Source organism: Xyrauchen texanus, chromosome 33, assembly GCF_025860055.1.
Source record: "Xyrauchen texanus isolate HMW12.3.18 chromosome 33, RBS_HiC_50CHRs, whole genome shotgun sequence".
Taxonomy (NCBI): domain Eukaryota; kingdom Metazoa; phylum Chordata; class Actinopteri; order Cypriniformes; family Catostomidae; genus Xyrauchen; species Xyrauchen texanus.
The window spans coordinates 12,722,165-12,741,772 of NC_068308.1; the positions used below are offsets into that span (position 1 = coordinate 12,722,165).

Here is a 19,608-nt window from a genome sequence, read left to right on the forward strand (position 1 = left end):
GCTTCTGAAGAAATGGATTAAACCACTGGAGTTTTATGGATTACTTTTATGCTTCCTTTATATGCTTTTTGGAGCTTGAAAGATCTGGCCACCATTCACTTGCATTGTATGGACCTACAAAGCTGAGATATTCTTCTAAAAATCTTTGTTTGTGTTCTGAAGAAGAAAGATAGCATACACATCTGGGATGGCATGAAAGTGAGTAAACGGTGAGAGAATTTACATTTTGGGGTGAACTATCCCTTTAACCATTTAATAGCAATTGCTCTAATTACCTCATATCGTTCTCGTTTAATGTGTAGTGTGAAGGACTCACCTTCTAGTAAGTTCCAGTTGCCATGACAATACAGTACATTCTGCTATCTAGTCTGTCAGGTCCTGTAATTTAATGTAAACCAGTGGAGATCACCTTTCACACTCATGTCTGGATTGTTTATTCCAAAAAGTAGTGATTAAATGTTAAAATTAAGGATTTCTAATGACAAAAAACCTAAACCACCAATGAATAACATATTTATTGTGGACTATACACTATTTAGACAAAGCACTTGATTTTATGTGGCTACACAGACATTACAATTTAAAAGTAATGCAAATGGCTGTATTAACATCATTCATATTTTTGGCAGAGCAGCCAAAATGTAAAATAAAAAAGGCAGAGGGTCAAAATATGAGTAAAACATTAATAGATTTATTAATTAATGCATTCCTCCTTAAATATACTATCTTACATCATGGAAATGTCTTTTGGCAACAGTGAAGATGATCTTTATTTTTTTTTCACCTCCATTTTGAGGGTTTATATACAAAGAGAGGAAGTGCTTTAGCACCAATGCAGGATACTGTTTGTGACCATATAAATTTCAGAGCTCACTCAACAGCCAAACCACTGCACATCACATGCAGACACACATTAACAAGGTTTCCAAAGAGGGACGAAAAAAAATGCCCACGCACCTCCTTCAATTAAAGAGACATTCGGGTAAGCAAAGCTTCTTGTTGAGGCATGCAAGACACTCGTACACTCCCATTAATGGGCATTTGTTCAAAAAAAGCTCAGATATTTTGGATAGTGAAGCTGTACCATAACACCCTTCATCACAAATTAGGGTGCATTTTGCTTTATTTGAGGAGAAAAAGGGATACACTTGGTTTAAAATACATGTAAAAACTAGAAAAGAAAGAAAATTCTAAATTCAAAATTCATAAAATTGTTGATTCTTGTATCAACATGAAAGTAGAGACACAATGTTGCGGTTTCACAGTTACCTTCCTTAGTGTTTGTAATGACAGTTGTTTAAGAGTTGAGAAGAAGAAAACATTTAGTGTTCATAACTGCATGTGGGTTAAAGTATACATGAAATCAAAAGTGTCCCTATTCACTTTCTTTTTACGTGTTCCTGGTATTATTTTGAACTATTCTGTGACAGGGCTGAGGGCGGGGCCGGGTCGTGATACTACACACCCAGCCCCTAATCAGGCTAATCAAGCCTCAGAGAGGGACAAAGGCCGACTGGAGACTGCAGTGGGACAGAGAGAGAGAGAGATTGCCCGACACCTTTGTGTGTTTGTCTTTTTGTTTAAGTTCCTTATTAAAATATGATTTATATTGTCAAGCTGGTTCTCGCCTCCTCCTTGCCCATCTTAATACCTTTACACTGGTGCCGAAACCCCGGAAGGAGGAGGGATGCACCGTAGTAGAGCCTCGCCAATACCATCCATCCCAACGGAGCAGCCGCAGCCATCCGCCGGAGGACGGAGGAGCCCAGCCTCCTGAGAGCGGACGAACGGCCACCAACCACGAAGCGAGAAGGGTCTCCTAAACGACTGCCTGGAGCGGTCAGGGGCGGAGGAGACCCCTACCAGCCTCTGAAATGCGGCGGGAAATGAGACCGCCAGCTGCGAGCAGGGAGGGGCACCTGACCGACCGCCTGGAGCGGGAAAACTGCTGCCAGGGGCGGGGGAGACCCCTTCTGTTTCCCAGCACGCGGCAAGGCGTTCCGTCCGCCAGGGGCCGGAAGACTGCCTCCGATCCGTCTGGAGAGGCGCGGCTGTCGTCCGATGAAGGTTGGAGGAATGGCCGAGGACTAAGTTTTTTTAGTGTTTTTTTCCTCTCTCTCTCCAACTGCTGCTCCGTGTTGGCCTTTGCCTCTCTTTTTTAAAATGTTTTTGTTAATTTGGCAAATTTTTTTGGGTTTCCCTCCCCTTGTCCCCTCCCTCATCCAGGTAGACGGAAATGATGTCCCGGCAGATGGGACGTTAGACACGCCCCTCCCCAGGAAAAGAGGGGGGGTGGTTGTATGTCATGCCAGGGGCTCCCCGAGGTTGGAATGTGACAGGGCGGAGGGCGGGGCCGGGTCGTGATGCTACACACCAGGCTTCTAATAAGCCTCAGAGAGGGATAAAGGGCGACTGGAGACTGCAGTGAGACAGAGAGAGATTTACGGGCAGCTGTCCGACACCCTTTGTGTGTTTGTCTTTTTGTTTAAGTTCCTTATTAAAATATTATTTATATTGTCAAGCCGTTTCTCACCTCCTCCTTGCCCATCTTAATACCTTTACAGATTCATTGGTGTGTGTTAATCCCAAAACATTTAATAAAATCTTTGTAATCTCTCAACAACATTTCTCCACAACATCTTTTCTTTTCAGCTGATGTCATCAAGGGCTTGATTTTTTAAACCCCTCCCCTCCAGTCACCTGGCTTCATTCTGATATATAACACACACTTTTCACAAAACAAACAATTTGCAATTGATAAAATCAAATCCCGGCCTAGCTTTTTTTTTCTCATTGAATATCCTGTTTCACTCAGTAATACGCCACAATACAAGTAAAATGGGTTGAGAATGCTGTTTCATGTAGACTTTAACACCACCAGGAATGCAAATAAATGGTTATCTTAGTACAAGACTCTCTAAATCAACAGAAATTTCCCATTTCTTTGATGCTTCCTTCACAACACCAAGAAACACTTCCTTACAGTATGTCAACAATTACATTTTACCACTAAAACTTCTCTTTTAAACAATATGAAATGGAATATTACATCTTTGGACGGAGGTGTGAGGCTGCGAAAACAAAAGCCATCTACCACAAGGTTTCCCTCTGAATGGACAACACCTCTAAGTCTTGCCAATGGTTCATATACATGTCATTTGCATTCAATGTATTAGAACTTCATGGACGGCTATCAACGAACCTGTGAGAGTAGTACAATATATTTCCAAAAGGCTGATTAAAAATATTGTAGTTTTGTGTGGGCGTGCCAGGAGTTGTCATCGCTTTTGCTCAGAAGAGAGTGCACCTCTTGCCGCGTTTTTTGACGGGTGGAGGGCACAGGACAGCACGGATGGCCTCGTCAAATACAGTCTTTAGACCACGCTGAGTCAGAGCCGAGCATTCCAGGTACTTCACGGCACCTGCAGAATAAAACAAGAAAGAATACTTTTTAATTTTCAAAGAATAATTTTAATAAACTTAATTCTTTTGCTTGCAAGTGCAGAACTAGGGAGTTGTGGATGGTCACCAGGGCATTGCTATGCGATTGCTAGGGTGTTCTGCATGGTTACTAGGTGGTTACTAGAAGTCAAAAGAGCCCACCCCTAAGTCTCCCTGATATTCTAGTCCTTTTCTCCCCAATTTGGCATGCCCAATTCCCACTACTTACTAGGTCTTTGTGGTGGAGCGGTTACTCACCTCAATCCGGGTGGCGGAGGACAAGTCTCAGTTGCCTCCACTTCTGAGACCGTCAATCCACACATCTTATCATGTGGCTTGCTGTGCATGACACCGCGATGACTCACAGCATGTGGAGACTCATGCTATTCTCCGTGATCCATGCACAACTTACCACGCACCCCATTGAGAGCGACAACCACTAATTGTGACCACAAAAAGGTTACCCCTTGAGACTACCCTACCTAGCAACCGGGCCAATTTGTTTGCTTAGGAGACCTGGCAGGAGTCACTCAGCACACCCTGGATTCAAACTCACAACTCCAGGAGTAATAGTCAGTGTCAATACTCACTGATCTACCCAGGCTCCGATATTCTAGTCCCTTAATATGGCTCATAGGGCCTACCTATCCCTATCTTTCAATAGAGTGCAACAGTGCCTGTATGCTTTTTCAGCTGTTTTGGTTCTGGAAAGTTTATCCCATTAATTTTTTCTATAATCTTAATAATTTGTTATAAAATTACAAATTAATTAGTTTTGGAATGATTCATAATTATTTTCCAAAATATGCTAAAGACACAAATATAAATGGTGGGACAATTTGCACTATACAGGACAATTGACAAAAATACACCAGGTTTTAGGTAACATAAAAACTTAATTGTTGATAATAAATAAATGCATAATGCATTGTGTTGAACAGATAATGCACAACTGCAAGATTCTAAATAATTTTTTTTACATTCTTTGTATTTATGGAGTACAGGGAGGATTGGGTTATAATAAAAACAGAAATATACATTAATTATTAAGTCAATAAAGGATAATATCATGTCTGACATGATGCAAACAGACAGTAAGCAGTGTGCTGTTTATGCATAATAGATTTGCGAATCATCATGGGAACATATACTGAACTAATAATTAAAATATAAACTAAATCTGTAATCTATACAGGCAGATAAGTCTCAATTTTAAACCAAGCAGGATCACAAAATTTACAACTTAATGGCGATTAACATGTTAAGGACAAATAACGATCGTGAGGAAATTCGTGGTACAGTATCGCCTACCTTTCCAAGTGTATTCTCCAAATATTCCACAATATGCATACTAAATTGTAATTTGGGAAGAAAACAACCACAAATATTTTACACTATAACCACACTTATTTTACTTATATGGACGTGCACATACACTCACCTAAAGGATTATTAGGAACACCATACTAATACTGCGTTTGACCCCCTTTCGCCTTCAGAACTGCCTTAATTCTACGTGGCATTGATTCAACAAGGTGCTGAAAGCATTCTTTAGAAATGTTGGCCCATATTGATAGGATAGCATCTTGCAGTTGATGGAGATTTGTGGGCTGCACATCCAGGGCACGAAGCTCCCGTTCCACCACATCCCAAAGATGCTCTATTGGGTTGAGATCTGGTGACTGTGGGGGCCATTTTAGTACAGTGAACTCATTGTCATGTTCAAGAAACCAATTTGAAATGATTCGAGCTTTGTGACATGGTGCATTATCCTGCTGGAAGTAGCCATCAGAGGATGGGTACATGGTAGCCATAAAGGGATGGACATGGTCAGAAACAATGCTCAGGTAGGCCGTGGCATTTAAACGATGCCCAATTGGCACTAAGGGGCCTAAAGTGTGCCAAGAAAACATCCCCCACACCATTACACCACCACCACCAGCCTGCACAGTGGTAACAAGTCATGATGGATCCATGTTCTCATTCTGTTTACGCCAAATTCTGACTCTACCATCTGAATGTCTCAACAGAAATCGAGACTCATCAGACCAGGCAACATTTTTCCAGTCATCAGCTGTCCAATTTTGGTGAGCTCTTGCAAATTGTAGCCTCTTTTTCCTATTTGTAGTGGAGATGAGTGGTACCCGGTGGGGTCTTCTGCTGTTGTAGCCCATCCGCCTCAAGGTTGTGCGTGTTGTGGCTTCACAAATGCTTTGCTGCATACCTCGGTTGTAACGAGTGGTTATTTCAGTCAAAGTTGCTCTTCTATCAGCTTGAATCAGTCGGCCCATTTTCCTCTGACCTCTAGCATCAACAAGGCATTTTCAGCCCACAGGACTGCCGCATACTGGATGTTTTTCCCTTTTCACACCATTCTTTGTAAACCCTAGAAATGGTTGTGCGTGAAAATCCCAGTAACTGAGCAGATTGTGAAATACTCAGACCGGCCCGTCTGGCACCAACAACCATGCCACGCTCAAAATTGCTTAAATCACCTTTCTTTCCCATTCTGACATTCAGTTTGGAGTTCAGGAGATTGTCTTGACCAGGACCACACCCCTAAATGCATTGAAGCAACTGCCATGTGATTGGTTGATTAGATAATTGCATTAATGAGAAATTGAACAGGTGTTCCTAATAATCCTTTAGGTGAGTGTATATGAATATGAGGCAGAAATCTGAACTCGGTAGCATAAACTTTCTTAAATTAAAGTGCGCAATTGTATCCTCAGTCACACCCCACGCGTCTGTTACGAGAGTGTTGGTGGATCTAAGTTTCAGCATTATATTAATACATTTTAACCCCTATATACTATAATTAAGCATAAAAAAAACATTTCATTTGGGTGTGCAAGCTTACATTTTGGGTAGCTTATGCCAGCCTGATCTCATGAAATTTACGTGGCAATAGCAAAATTTTTGCAAACCAAAATTACGCCAAATTACGTTTCATTTCACGTTTGGCTTCAGTCTCCAAGTGAAATGTCCAGTGGGGGGGGGGGTGCCAAAAGTGAGTGGAATGATGTCATTCTTCTTCTTAGCGTTTGCATTGCGTGCCCAGCCACAGAACAGCATCTTGTTCAGCCAGGTGTAGAGCCTCGAATCTGCCACTGAAATAAGTTAGCGGACACTCATAGACAATGTGCTGCACGGTTTCTGGTTCCCCACAGCTGCAGTTCGGGTTGGTGGCTTGCCCCCACTGAACAAGGTTGACTGCACATCGACCCTGTGCTGTCCGGAATTGGTTCAGTGTTGACCAGTGTCATCGAGGAAGGTCGATGCCAGGAGGACAGACCGACGGCTCAGCTACGAGGGCGTGGTTCACAACATCAGTTGCTGCCCACTCAACACTCCATGCCAAGTTAGCTGTTATTTCACCTGTCGGTGGGTTCAACCAGACAGGTTTTCTTGATGGCAGGCGGGCTGGTGGATGCAGTGTGATGTCCATGTTGAGTGGCAATTTGTCATTCACTTGGACTTTAGTCAGCAGCTTGGCAGTGGCCTCCTGTCGTCGGAGATGTGGTGGTGGTATGTTGCTGAGAACTGGCAGCCATGGTAGTGGTGTAGGATGTAAAGTTCCAGTGATTGTGCGCATAGACATGTTTAACTGAACGTCAACTAGCTTGGTGTGGGATGATCTGGACCAGAACGGTGCACAGTACTCTGCTGTTGAGTAACACAGAGCAAGTGCAGTGGCCTTGAGTGTCTGTGCCCTTGCACCCCAGCTTATGCCGGCCAGTTTGTGGAGTAGATTATTCAGAGAGAATGATGTAATAAGACAAGTTGAGTAAAACGTACCTCTCTAACCTAAAACTTTAACCTAAACCTAACCAATATTGTTTTAAAAGAAAATTCAACATGAAAAGCAAATTTACTGAAGCAACCAAAACATTTTGTGATGCTTCAATGGCACTTTCACTTCACTTTTGTTTGAAGCGTGCTTGGCCGGGTTCGAGGCTCAATTCTGAGTCCAATGTCCAGCACTCTATCAGGTGAGCTACCACAGAAGTTAATCACATTGGAATAAGTGTGTAAATGTAGGTGGGTCTGTAATGCAAGCATTAATATTTAACGTTTTTTTAAATGATGCGTCAGAGTAAATGTGTTTCGATATCATAAAGCCGTGTGTGAAAAATAAGTGTTAATAAAGTCATAAACAATTACAGTACCCGTGATTTGTGTGAAAGTGTATAAAACACACAGTTGTTGTAGCTAGTGTTAATTTCACAAGAAAACTGCAGCAGAACGTAGAAAGTAGAACATAAAAGTCAGTTCGCAAAAATATGAGACTAGGTTGGCTTTTGCACACCCATGGCTATGCCACTGATCTCCTCGTTTCACGATGTCAGCCTTTTAAAATTCTCAAAACTCCTAAATTATATGCACACTGGCCTAACAACTTGCTCTAAAACTCATTAAAATATAAAATTACTTATATGACATATGACAGAGTTATTCATTCCAATCTGTTGTTTTTGCAATTGGGCCCATGTAAGATCCTAGTTACACCACTGGTTCCTGTTAAACTTCAGAGACAATTATTTGGGGCACTGATCTTGCATAAGTCAGCCATTTATGGCTTCTGGCAGGCTTTGAAAAAACATTCACACTTGGGTTACTTGCAGCATACAGACCAACATGACAAAGAGCCCTTCTATTGCAGCTGACGGGTGGCTCTCTGAGGAGAAGCCATTTTGTGTTCTGAACATCTTTCTCTGGCTGCCACTCCTCCCCCACGCTCCCAACTCATGCTGGACCTCCACCGGTCAGACAATGAGCCTCTGTGAGTGCATCCCACTCCACTAAGCAACTTCAGCATATGACAACACAACCAGCATCCCACTCCCTTAGAGAACCCATCTCAATAACTCTATTATAGTTAGCTAAAACATGCCTCAAGTAATGGAGGATAAGTATGGTTTTTCAGCTGTCCTGTTGACTGGATTCATAATTCAAGGTTTATGATGAAAGTGTTACGATAGTACTTTGGTTTCATAATTTAGGCTTCTAGTTCTCTTGTGGTCTATGATGTTATCAAGCTCATTTCTGACTATAAACACCCCTTTTCCACATCCTCACCGATCTCACGAGCCATGGCCAGGCCCTGGGGGTAGGTGATGGGCGAAAGCTTTTTGTCCCGCAGCCTCTCTATGGTGTCCTTATCATCTCGCAGGTCCAGTTTGGTACCCACCAGAATGATAGGTGTGTTGGGACAGTGATGACGCACCTCTGGGTACCACTGGTGCAAGAGGACAAGTTAAAAAAGTTAGTCTTACATAAAAAAATTGAAAGTAACAATAATAATTACAATAATATTTAATTTGTATAGCATCTTTAAATGCATAAAGTTTTGATACTCTTTTTTTTTATAAACTTAAGCTACAAATAAGCTGTTTTGTCTGCTTTACATGCCGTTTCTCCCCAAAACAACTACAAGTTAGTTGTTTTAACACTTACCTTCGCACGGACGTTCTCAAAGGATGCTGGACTCACTAAAGAGAAGCATATTAAGAACACATCCTGTAGAGGAAAGGGAAGAAAAATGAGAGGCTGTCATTGATGATCATTTATTTATGTGTAACCCAAAATAAAGGCAATTATTTATCAATTTCCTATTGTTGTGCAGGAGACAACAAAAAAATCATACACTCTTATTAACAGACCCACCTGCAGAACTCCACATAAAGTTCAGCTGATCTCCACAGAATTGGAAGACCTGTCAATCAAATCCCCTGCCACTTTGCGGGTTCTTTTCTTAACAGTTTTTTTTCTTCCTCCCAATTTGGCATGCCCAATTCCACACTTTAGTAGGTCTTCATGGTGGTGCGGTTACTCACCTCAATCCGGGTGGCGGAGGACAAGTCTCAGTTGCCTCCGCTTCTGAGACAGTCAATCCGTGCATCTTATCATGTGGCTCGTTGTGCATGACACCGCGGAGACTCACAGCATGTGGAGACTCATGCTACTCTCCACGATTCACGCACAATTTACCACGCTCCCCATTGAGAGCAAGAACCCATAATCGTGACTACAAGGAGGTTACCCCATATGACTCTACCCTCCCTAGCAACCGGGCCAATTTGGTTGCTTAGGAAACCTGGCTGGAGTCACTCAGCACCCCCTGGATTCGAACTCACGACTCCAGGGGTTCTTTTCTTACATTCTGAGAAAATTTTGATTAGCTTAAATTGAGGACTGGTACATGTAAAGAATATTCTATACTGCTTTACTCATTGAGCAATTAGTTTGCTAACGAAAGCATAGTGTTACCAATCAGCATGCATTCAGCATGTTAGCATCCACTGTACTAGGTTATTCTAGTCAGTACTAACTAGGTTTCCTCTACTTGAAGCATTTAAGTTGAGACTATTGTTAAATTTAAGTGCCATCAAAATATATAAATTACCTTCCTCAATATTTCAAGTTAAGACCAATTAGCTTGCATGTGTAGTACAAAATTTTAATCTGAAAGTTCTGTTTACTTAAATTAGTGACTTTGTTAACTTAAAATGATTGAGTTCTGCAAACTTATTAGGGTTTACATTGCAGTTTGGGTTTAGTTATTAGTCAAGAAGATGAAGATACACACCGTCTGTGGGTATGAGAGGGGTCGAAGGCGGTCATAGTCTTCCTGTCCTGCTGTATCCCATAAACCAAGGTTGACTGGTTTTCCATCGACCATCACATTGGCAGAGTAGTTATCAAATCTGAAAAAGGCCCCAGTTGAGAACACATCGACATAATACTCAATAAAACCTTGCTAAACTTTTGGAATGACACAAATGACATTGGAATGTCATTTCCACCATAGTTCAGAAACTGACATTCATTCCGAACCATTAACCATTCCTGGATGCTCATTCATCTCTATAATAAATAAAGCAATTACTCATAAATGCATTTCAAAATGTCACATTCCTGAATTACATCAACTCTCACATTTTTGGAATATATCCATGCAAAGCATCAGGGCAAAGTTCAATTAATCTTTAGAATAGTCTACTAATTGTCTCATTGAAATGCAAATCACTGTTCTCACATGCACTTCATGTGAGGTAAAACAGCAAAACAGGCCCCAGATCACCCTAACCCTAACCATCACCAGTGAGACGAATTAATAATGTGACAAAAACGAAAGAGTGACCGGGTGTAAGACTTCACGTAAACAAAGTGTAGTTAAAAGTCAACTTGAAATCAAAATTTACACTATTCTTGCTTAATGCACATCCCTGAACTTATTATGCACAATTAATCAATGAACATTACACGTTTCCCACACATTTTGACCACTGAATTTCCTGAATTCCAGTAGCTTGTGATTAAAAAAGAAAAGAAAAAAATCATATTAAAGAGTTGAAGTACTGTCAAGGAGTGGTTTCTTGTCATCTAAATATTTTAGAGCTGAAAATAACAATAAAAAATGATATTCACTATAGAAACTTGGCCTGGAAATGACCATTTAAAAAATTCCTGATATTTCCAGGTTTTCCATGACTCTGGGAACCCTGACATTATTCCAAAGGGGGAAAAATTTGTCTTTGTTTACTTTTGTAAAAAAAAAAAAAAAAAGTAAGACTTGTTACACTTCTAAAATAACTTTTTGGCTGATCTTATTCATCTTTCTTGCTTTTCAACACTTAAATGCATGGGAATTTAACCATTGAATCTTTAGAGACCCTGCACGTATAACTATCACAAATTGATCAACAAAATGCCCAGACAGTGTAAAAATTAAAAGACAATTAGAAAATAATAGAATCAAATATCTTTTCATATATCAAAGAGATAATGTAACACATTATCACAGGACAAATCTAGAACAGAATTCATTACTTTCACAATGAAATTTCATGAGATGAAACTGTCTGTCAAACACATATTGAGCTACATATCACATAAGCTTCACATGTGTAATGTATGTGTAACTTGTGAGTAGTTTATGTGTATCTTATGTGTATTTTTTCAGGCACTTATTGAGAGTAAAAAATGAACAACTTACATAATCTCAGTAGTACATTCAAATGACAATAGTCATAGTCATGTGTTACACTTCTTTCTCCCCTTTTCTCCCCAGTTTGGAATGCCCAATTCCCAATGCGCTCTAAGTACTCGTGGTAGTGTCTCGCCTCAATCCGGGTGGCAGAGGACAAATCTCAGTTGCCTCCGCGTCTGAGACCGTAAATCCGCACATTTTATCATGTGACTTGTCGAGCGCATTACCGCGGAGACCTAGCACGTGTGGAGGCTTCACGCTATTCTCCGCGGCATCTGCGCACAACTCACCACGCTCCCCACCGAAAGCGAGAACCACATTATAATGACCACGAGAAGGTTAACCCAACGTGACTCTACCCACCCTAGCAACCAGGCCAATTGGTTGCTTAGGAAGCCTGCCTGGATTAACTCGAACTTGCGACTCCAGGGGTGATAGTCATTGTCTTTACTCGCTAGGATTTCGACAAGCTGAGCTTTTGGATTAGCCACACGCCCTCTTTCCAAAACCCTGCACTCCAAAGATACCAAATGAGCTTTATTGAGACTGGCACAAGCAGAAACGGTTGTGAAAAACAACAGCAGCAAAGTAGCGCCCTGAACTGTTATGAGCAACCTGTCATAAAAACGCCATTATGCCTCAATATTTCGCTGCAACTAAAATACTATGAGAACGCTCAACATGATTGACAGGCACCCCGACACTGCACATTTTGTATATCTCCTTTTTCTTAAACACCCAATTCAGGTCTTGAAGTCTCCACTAACGAGCGAATAAGTTGAATTAGGTGTGTTTGATTATGGAGATATCCAAAATGTGTAGTGTTGGGGTGCCACAGGAACAGGACTGGGAACCACTGGCTTACAGTCAGGTCCATAAATATTGGGACATCGACACAATTCTAATCTTTTTGGCTTATACACCACCACAATGGATTTGAAATGAAACGAACAAGATGTGCTTTAACTGCAGATTTTCAGCTTTAATTTGAGGGTATTTACATCCAAATCAGGTGAACGGTGTAGGAATTACAACAGTTTGTATATGTGCCTTCCACTTTTTAAGGGACCAAAAGTAATGGGACAATTGGCTGCTCAGCTGTTTCATGGCCAGGTGTGTGTTATTCCCTCATTATCCCATTTACAAGGAGCAGATAAAAGGTCCAGAGTTCATTTCAAGTGTGCTATTTGCATTTGGAATCTGTTGCTGTCAACTCTCAATATGAGATCCAAAGAGCTGTCACTATTAGTGAAGCAAGCCATCATTAGGCTGAAAAATCAAAACAAACCCATCAGAGAGATAGCAAAAACATTAGGTGTGGCCAAATCAACTGTTTGGAACATTCTTAAAAAGAAAGAACGCACCAGTGAGCTCAGCAACACCAAAAGACCCGGAAGACCACGGAAAACTACTGTGGTGGATGACCGAAGAATTCTATCCCTGGTGAAGAAAACACCCTTCACAACAGTTGGCCAGATCAAGAACACTCTCCAGGAGGAAGGTGTATGTGTGTCAAAGTCAACAATCAAGAGAAGACTTCACCAGAGGGAATACAGAGGGTTCACCACAAGATGTAAACCATTGGTGAGCCTCAAAAACAGGAAGGCCAGATTAGAGTTTGCCAAACAACATCTAAAAAAGCCTTCACAGTTCTGGAACAACATCCTATGGACAGATGAGACAAAGATCAACTTGTACCAGAGTGATGGGAAGAGAAGAGTATGGAGAAGGAAAGGAACTGCTCATGATCCAAAGCATACCACCTCATCAGTGAAGCATGGTGGTGGTAGTGTCATGGCGTGGGCATGTATGGCTGCCAATGGAACTGGTTCTCTTGTATTTATTGATGATCTGACTGCTGACAAAAGCAGCAGGATGAATTGTGAAGTGTTTCGGGCAATATTATCTGCTCATATTCAGCCAAATGCTTCAGAACTCATTGGACGGCGCTTCACAGTATAGATGGACAATGACCGAAGCATACTGCGAAAGCAACTAAAGAGTTTTTTAAGGGAAAGAAGTGGAATGTTATGCAATGGCCAAGTCAATCACCTGACCTGAATCCGATTGAGCATGCATTTCACTTGCTGAAGACAAAACTGAAGGGAAAATGCCCCAAGAACAAGCAGGAACTGAAGACAGTTGCAGTAGAGGCCTGGCAGAGCATCACCAGGGATGAAACCCAGCGTCTGGTGATGTCTATGCGTTCCAGACCTCAGGCTGTAATTGACTGCAAAGGATTTGCAACCAAGTATTAAAAAGTGAAAGTTTGATTTATGATTGTTAATCTGTCCCATTACTTTTGGTCCCTTAAAAAGTGGGAGGCACATATACAAACTGTTGTAATTCCTACACCGTTCACCTGATTTGGATGTAAATACCCTCAAATTAATGCTGAAAGTCTGCAGTTAAAGCACATCTTGTTCGTTTCATTTCAAATCCATTGTGGTGGTGTATAGAGCCAAAAAGATTATAATTGTGTCGATGTCCCAATATTTATGGACCTGACTGTACATTATACATTTTTTTATTTAATCCATGAGTGAAAGAGTCCAATAACAGGACGGTTACTGATATTACACGAGTAGCATTTGACTGGTCATGTGATTCTAACATGGCGGCCCCATGTGTGGACCCTCTCCATGTAGAATAATACAGCTGTTATAAGGTTACAGATGTGACTGGAGTCTTCCAGTGCACCTTTAAACGAAATGTTTTGTTGTTGCAATTTTGCATTTTTTTTCCCATTTAAAATAGAAAGACTGAGGAATTTTAAAGAGGTGTGGGCACAACTCCAAAGAATGGATGATGTACAGGAGGTGGAATGATGTCCCAGGTCACTAAAGACCTGAGGTATGCGTTTAAGGGTTAAACCCTTCCCCCCAACCCACTGTGGGCTCAATTCTGGTATAAAAACAGCTAATTTTCACAATCCAGTCAATTCCTGATGGATAAAACTAGTCTGCCCTAATTTCTTTGGACAAAATTGTAAGAGATGCATACAATAAGACTGAATTGATCAGATACTTACACTGTGGGGATGTACTCGCCAGGAAAGGCATTTGTGGTGTAGCTGATCAGCAGGCAGGTCTTACCAACCGCCCTGGGGGAAAAACATGAGAGGGATGAACTAGATTTCTCAGAATACACTTTTTTCAATTCAAAGCAAAGTAATAGAAGAATTAAAGGTACAAAAAGACAGTGTGTGTGTGTGTGTGTGTGTGTGTGTGTGTGTGTGTGTGTGCGTGTATTTATCACTTTGTGGGGACCAAATGTCCCCATAAGGATAGTAAAACCTGAAATTTTTGACCTTGTGGGGACATTTTGTCGGTCCCCATGAGGAAAACAGCTTATAAATCATACTAAATTATGTTTTTTGAAAATGTAAAAATGCAGAAAGTTTTCTGTGAGGGTTAGGTTTAGGGGTAGGGTTAGGTTTAGGGGATAGAATATAAAGTTTGTACAGTATAAAAACCATTATGTCTATGGAAAGTCCCCATAAAACATGGAAACACAACGTGTGTGTGTGTGTGTGTGTGTGTGTGTGTGTGTGTGTGTATATTTATATAATTTTCACAGAATACATTTTGGAATGGTTTATGTTTATTTCCCTCTTGGTTTATATTATCAAAGTTTTAAATATGTAATAATTCTTGTAAATTTATGATGGATTTTCATATTTTTACATATTCTCAGACTTGGACAAGGGTAAAACAACAATAAAAACGATATTAAAGACTTTTTGAATAGTAGCTAAATTAAGTAATGCTTGGTAAAAATGTTTCCTATATCGTTTTAATGTGACCATTTCACAAAAAAGGGGAAAAGGCTTAAAAAGCAAGTAATTTCTAAATAAAAACATAGAAGTGCAAATATTTGAAGAAAAATCTCAACATGAATAAGATTGCATCCTTGCATCCAAACTATTTGATATTGCCTGTATGCTCTTTGTGTGGGTGTTAGTGTGCCAGTGACAGACCCTGTCCCAGATTCACACCCGCCACAGGGCACACACACGCACACACGCGCGCGCGCCTGAAGTGAAACGCATGTGACAGACTCTATCGCGCACATGCACGCGCCCCACACACTTCTCGTGCACTGCACACTCGCGCGCGTAAGTGGGAGTGGTAACCATAGAGGAGCATTTGTGCTTCAGTTTTTATCATTCAACATGGGTCATTACTTCAACACAATGATAAATACACTTTCTGGTTGCAGTGAAATAAAACGCGTTTCTGTTGAAAGCTTATTCATTTAATCTCTAATAATCAATGCATACTGACAAACCGCACGTGCATCAACGAATCAAAATAATATTGATATGAAGAAATTATCAATTTATCATGATGTGCTGCTGCCTGCGCCCATTTCAATAGCAATTCAGATTCCAGTAATAACTGTTATTTTGCATGGAATCTGCATGCATACAAATGCGGATTTCCAAATATAAGGTCTTCCGTTAAGCAAATGATAAAATTTAAAGGCCAATATTAGGCATACACCACACGGGTTTTCCAAAGAGGATACTCTCCATCACTTCCCAAAAAAACACCACTTACCCGTCGCCCACCACCACGCATTTAATAGCTTGCATTTGCGGAGAGGCAGGCTCCTTCACTGCACAGGCGTAAATATATCTGACTTCGCTACGGCTCTTAGTTATCCCGAGAAATGATAGATATCTGCACAAATATGGTCACTGCCCTCTTTGCAGTAGCGGGTTTCACGTCGAATATCACCGAGACCTCCCGGAAAAAGCCGAATGAATTTAAAGGGACAGGGGGCGTTCATTGAGCGCAACAGCGCCCGCCCACTTTTTCAGCCGTTTGGGTTCCGGAAGTATTTTTCTCATTCATTTCTTCCAAAGACTTAATACAAAATCCTTCATAAAAGAGTTGTAAGCCATGAACCAAACCAACCAGCTCCAATCACATCACGAACTTTGCCTTTGAGGCAAAACATTATTAGAAAATCAGATATAAAGACAAAGGTACAAGGCCATAAGTCTTTCATGAGAGTGCGTTGGCACATGCAGGATTGCGAATAATGTCATTGAATAAAAAAATATGGGAATATATCAAAACTATTGATTTTAGGTTGTTGATTATACATTTAAAAACAATTTGTTTTAAGTTTTATTGAAAATATTCAGATATGTACAAATATATCAGTAGTTTAAGGGTAAAGGGAAACCGACTCGGTTATGTCATTCGCAGTGCATCATGGGAGCGCGTGGTGGCTCTCAGGCACGTTTCGTGGGTTTCCTTGGCCGTGAATCTCTGATTGGTGGATCTTTCTCTGCTGTACCATTGGTTATGTAGTTGTTTACCATGATTTCCGCTATCAAACATGATTTTTACACAATGACTGTGAAATAATGCAGACCGATGGCTTCACCCGAAGCATATACCATCGATGAACAACCTCGTTGCTCACTGTAGGCTTCAAATGTTTATAAGTTATTGTTGAAAATCAATTGGTCTATGAGATAAATGAATGGGATTTTTCCTTCCAGAATCTGACCTATATCTGAAATACCTTTTGAGAGGCAGACCTACCATGAGCTCTGAGGTTGTTCATCGATGGTGTAAGCTTTTGTTTGTAACCTTCACTTCACTGTTTAAAAATCATCTTTAATAGTGCAATTCCTGTTGAACAACTACACTAACCATGGTCCAGTAGAGAAAGCTTCACCAATCAGAGTACCATGGCCAACAAAGCCTGCGAAATAAGCATGGAAGCGAACGCCCACACCCATGACACACTTTAAATAATGCAAATGAGTCGGTCTCCCTGCACTCTCAAACTACTTCTATATTTGTGTATATCAAAATTTTTTGCAATAACTGTAAACTATATTGTTTCTTTAATAACAGTAACCAACAGAAAATCAATAGTTTTATATATTACACTAGTTATAAATTCGCTGACATCATTCGCAATGCTTCATGGGATTGTAGTTCCTGCCATCATGAAAGACGGTAAGTACACAGATTTTCAAAATAATTTTTGCCTCAAAACAAAGTTTGAAATATTGTGATATTGTTGTGGTTGGTTTGGTTCATGCTTTACAACTCTTTAATGGAAGAAATGATTGGGAAAAATACTTTCAGAACACAAAAGGCTGAAAAAGTGTGTGGGCACTGTTGCGCTCTATCACCCTGGAAATAACCAAGTAGGAATACAGCTGCAGGCCAGAGATCTCCAAATGGGGTAGAATCTCAAAAAGAGGGTGGGGTTACTTCAAAAGGGGGTTGCACAAATTCCAAAAGGGGCCATCACTTTCAGTCTTGGTTTGGGTTAGGCAAAGGGTTAAGTAAGGGGCTCCCTATCTCTATGCTGGTGGTTGGTGCTTTTTGTAGCTTTGACTGCAGCTATATCCTTCTTGATTTACATTTTCTTTATTCAGTTTTTCCTATACCTTTTGGCAGTTTGATCAAATAAAGTAAAAAAAATAGATAAAAAAAGAGTTTGAGTGTTTATGTAATTACTTCCAGTTCAGTCAAGCTCATTGCAAAACGGGATGCAGTATTCTGTGCAATAATCTTTCCCTATTCTATAAATACAGTGCACATAGTTGAACTGTACACAGTATATACAGTGAGGAAAATAAGTATTTGAACACCCTGCTATTTTGCAAGTTCTCCCACTTTTAAATCATGGAGGGGTCTGAAATTGTCATCGTAGGTGCATGTCCACTGTGAGAGACATAATCTAAAAAAAAAAATCCAGAAATCACAATGTATGATTTTTTAACTATTTACTTGTATGATACAGCTGCAAATAAGTATTTGAACACCTGAGAAAATCAATGTTAATATTTGGTACAGTAGCCTTTGTTTGCAATTACAGAGGTCAAACGTTTCCTGTAGTTTTTCACCAGGTTTGCACACACTGCAGGAGGGATTTTGGCCCACTCCTCCACACAGATCTTCTCTAGATCAGTCAGGTTTCTGGGCTGTCGCTGAGAAACACGGAGTTTGAGCTCCCTCCAAAGATTCTCTATTGGGTTTAGGTCTGGAGACTGGCTAGGCCACGCCAGAACCTTGATATGCTTCTTACAGAGCCACTCCTTGGTTATCCTGGCTGTGTGCTTTGGGTCATTGTCATGTTGGAAGACCCACCCTCGACCCATCTTCAATGCTCTAACTGAGGGAAGGAGGTTGTTCCCCAAAATCTCGCAATACATGGCCCCGGTCATCCTCTCCTTAATACAGTGCAGTCGCCCTGTCCCATGTGCAGAAAAAACACCCCCAAAGCATGATGCTACCACCCCCATGCTTCACAGTAGGGATGGTGTTCTTGGGATGGTACTCATCATTCTTCTTCCTCCAAACACGGTTAGTGGAATTATGACCAAAAAGTTCTATTTTGGTCTCATCTGACCACATGACTTTCTCCCATGACTCCTCTGGATCATCCAAATGGTCATTGGCAAACTTAAGACGGGCCTTGATACGTGCTGGTTTAAGCAGGGGAACCTTCCGTGCCATGGATGATTTCAAACCATGACGTCTTAGTGTATTACCAACAGTAACCTTGGAAACGGTGGTCCCAGCTCTTTTCAGGTCATTGACCAGCTCCTCCCGTGTAGTTCTGGGCTGATTTCTCACCTTTCTTAGGATCATTGAGACCCCACGAGGTGAGATCTTGCACGGAGCCCCAGTCCGAGGGAGATTGACAGTCATGTTTAGCTTCTTCCATTTTCTAATGATTGCTCCAACAGTGGACCTTTTTTCACCAAGCTGCTTGGCAATTTCCCTGTAGCCCTTTCCAGCCTTGTGGAGGTGTACAATTTTGTCTCTAGTGTCTTTGGACAGCTCTTTGGTCTTGGCCATGTTAGTAGTTGGATTCTTACTGATTGTATGGGGTGGACAGGTGTCTTTATGCAGCTAACGACCTCAAACAGGTGCATCTAATTTAGGATAATAAATGGAGTGGAGGTGGACATTTTAAAGGCAGACTAACAGGTCTTTGAGGGTCAGAATTCTAGCTGATAGACAGGTGTTCAAATACTTATTTGCAGCTGTATCATACAAATAAATAGTTAAAAAATCATATGTTGTGATTTCTGGATTTTTTTTTTAGATTATGTCTCTCACAGTGGACATGCACCTACGATGACAATTTCAGACCCCTCCATGATTTCCAAGTGGGAGAACTTGCAAAAT

At 40.9% G+C, this 19,608-nt stretch overlaps 1 protein-coding gene across 1 annotated transcript; it reads right to left on the reverse strand.

Moving 5' to 3' along the window:
- Positions 1-669: 669 nt before the first annotated feature.
- Positions 670-16,165, reverse strand: rac3b (Rac family small GTPase 3b). Its single transcript, XM_052103273.1, has 6 exons — positions 15,997-16,165; positions 14,466-14,537; positions 10,031-10,148; positions 8,899-8,961; positions 8,521-8,680; positions 670-3,422 (listed from the first exon to the last, which is right to left on the reverse strand). The coding sequence occupies exons 1-6, from the start codon at positions 16,029-16,031 to the stop codon at positions 3,292-3,294; spliced, it is 579 nt and encodes a 192-aa protein (XP_051959233.1). The 5' UTR covers positions 16,032-16,165; the 3' UTR covers positions 670-3,291.
- Between the last annotated feature and the right edge of the window lie 3,443 nt (positions 16,166-19,608).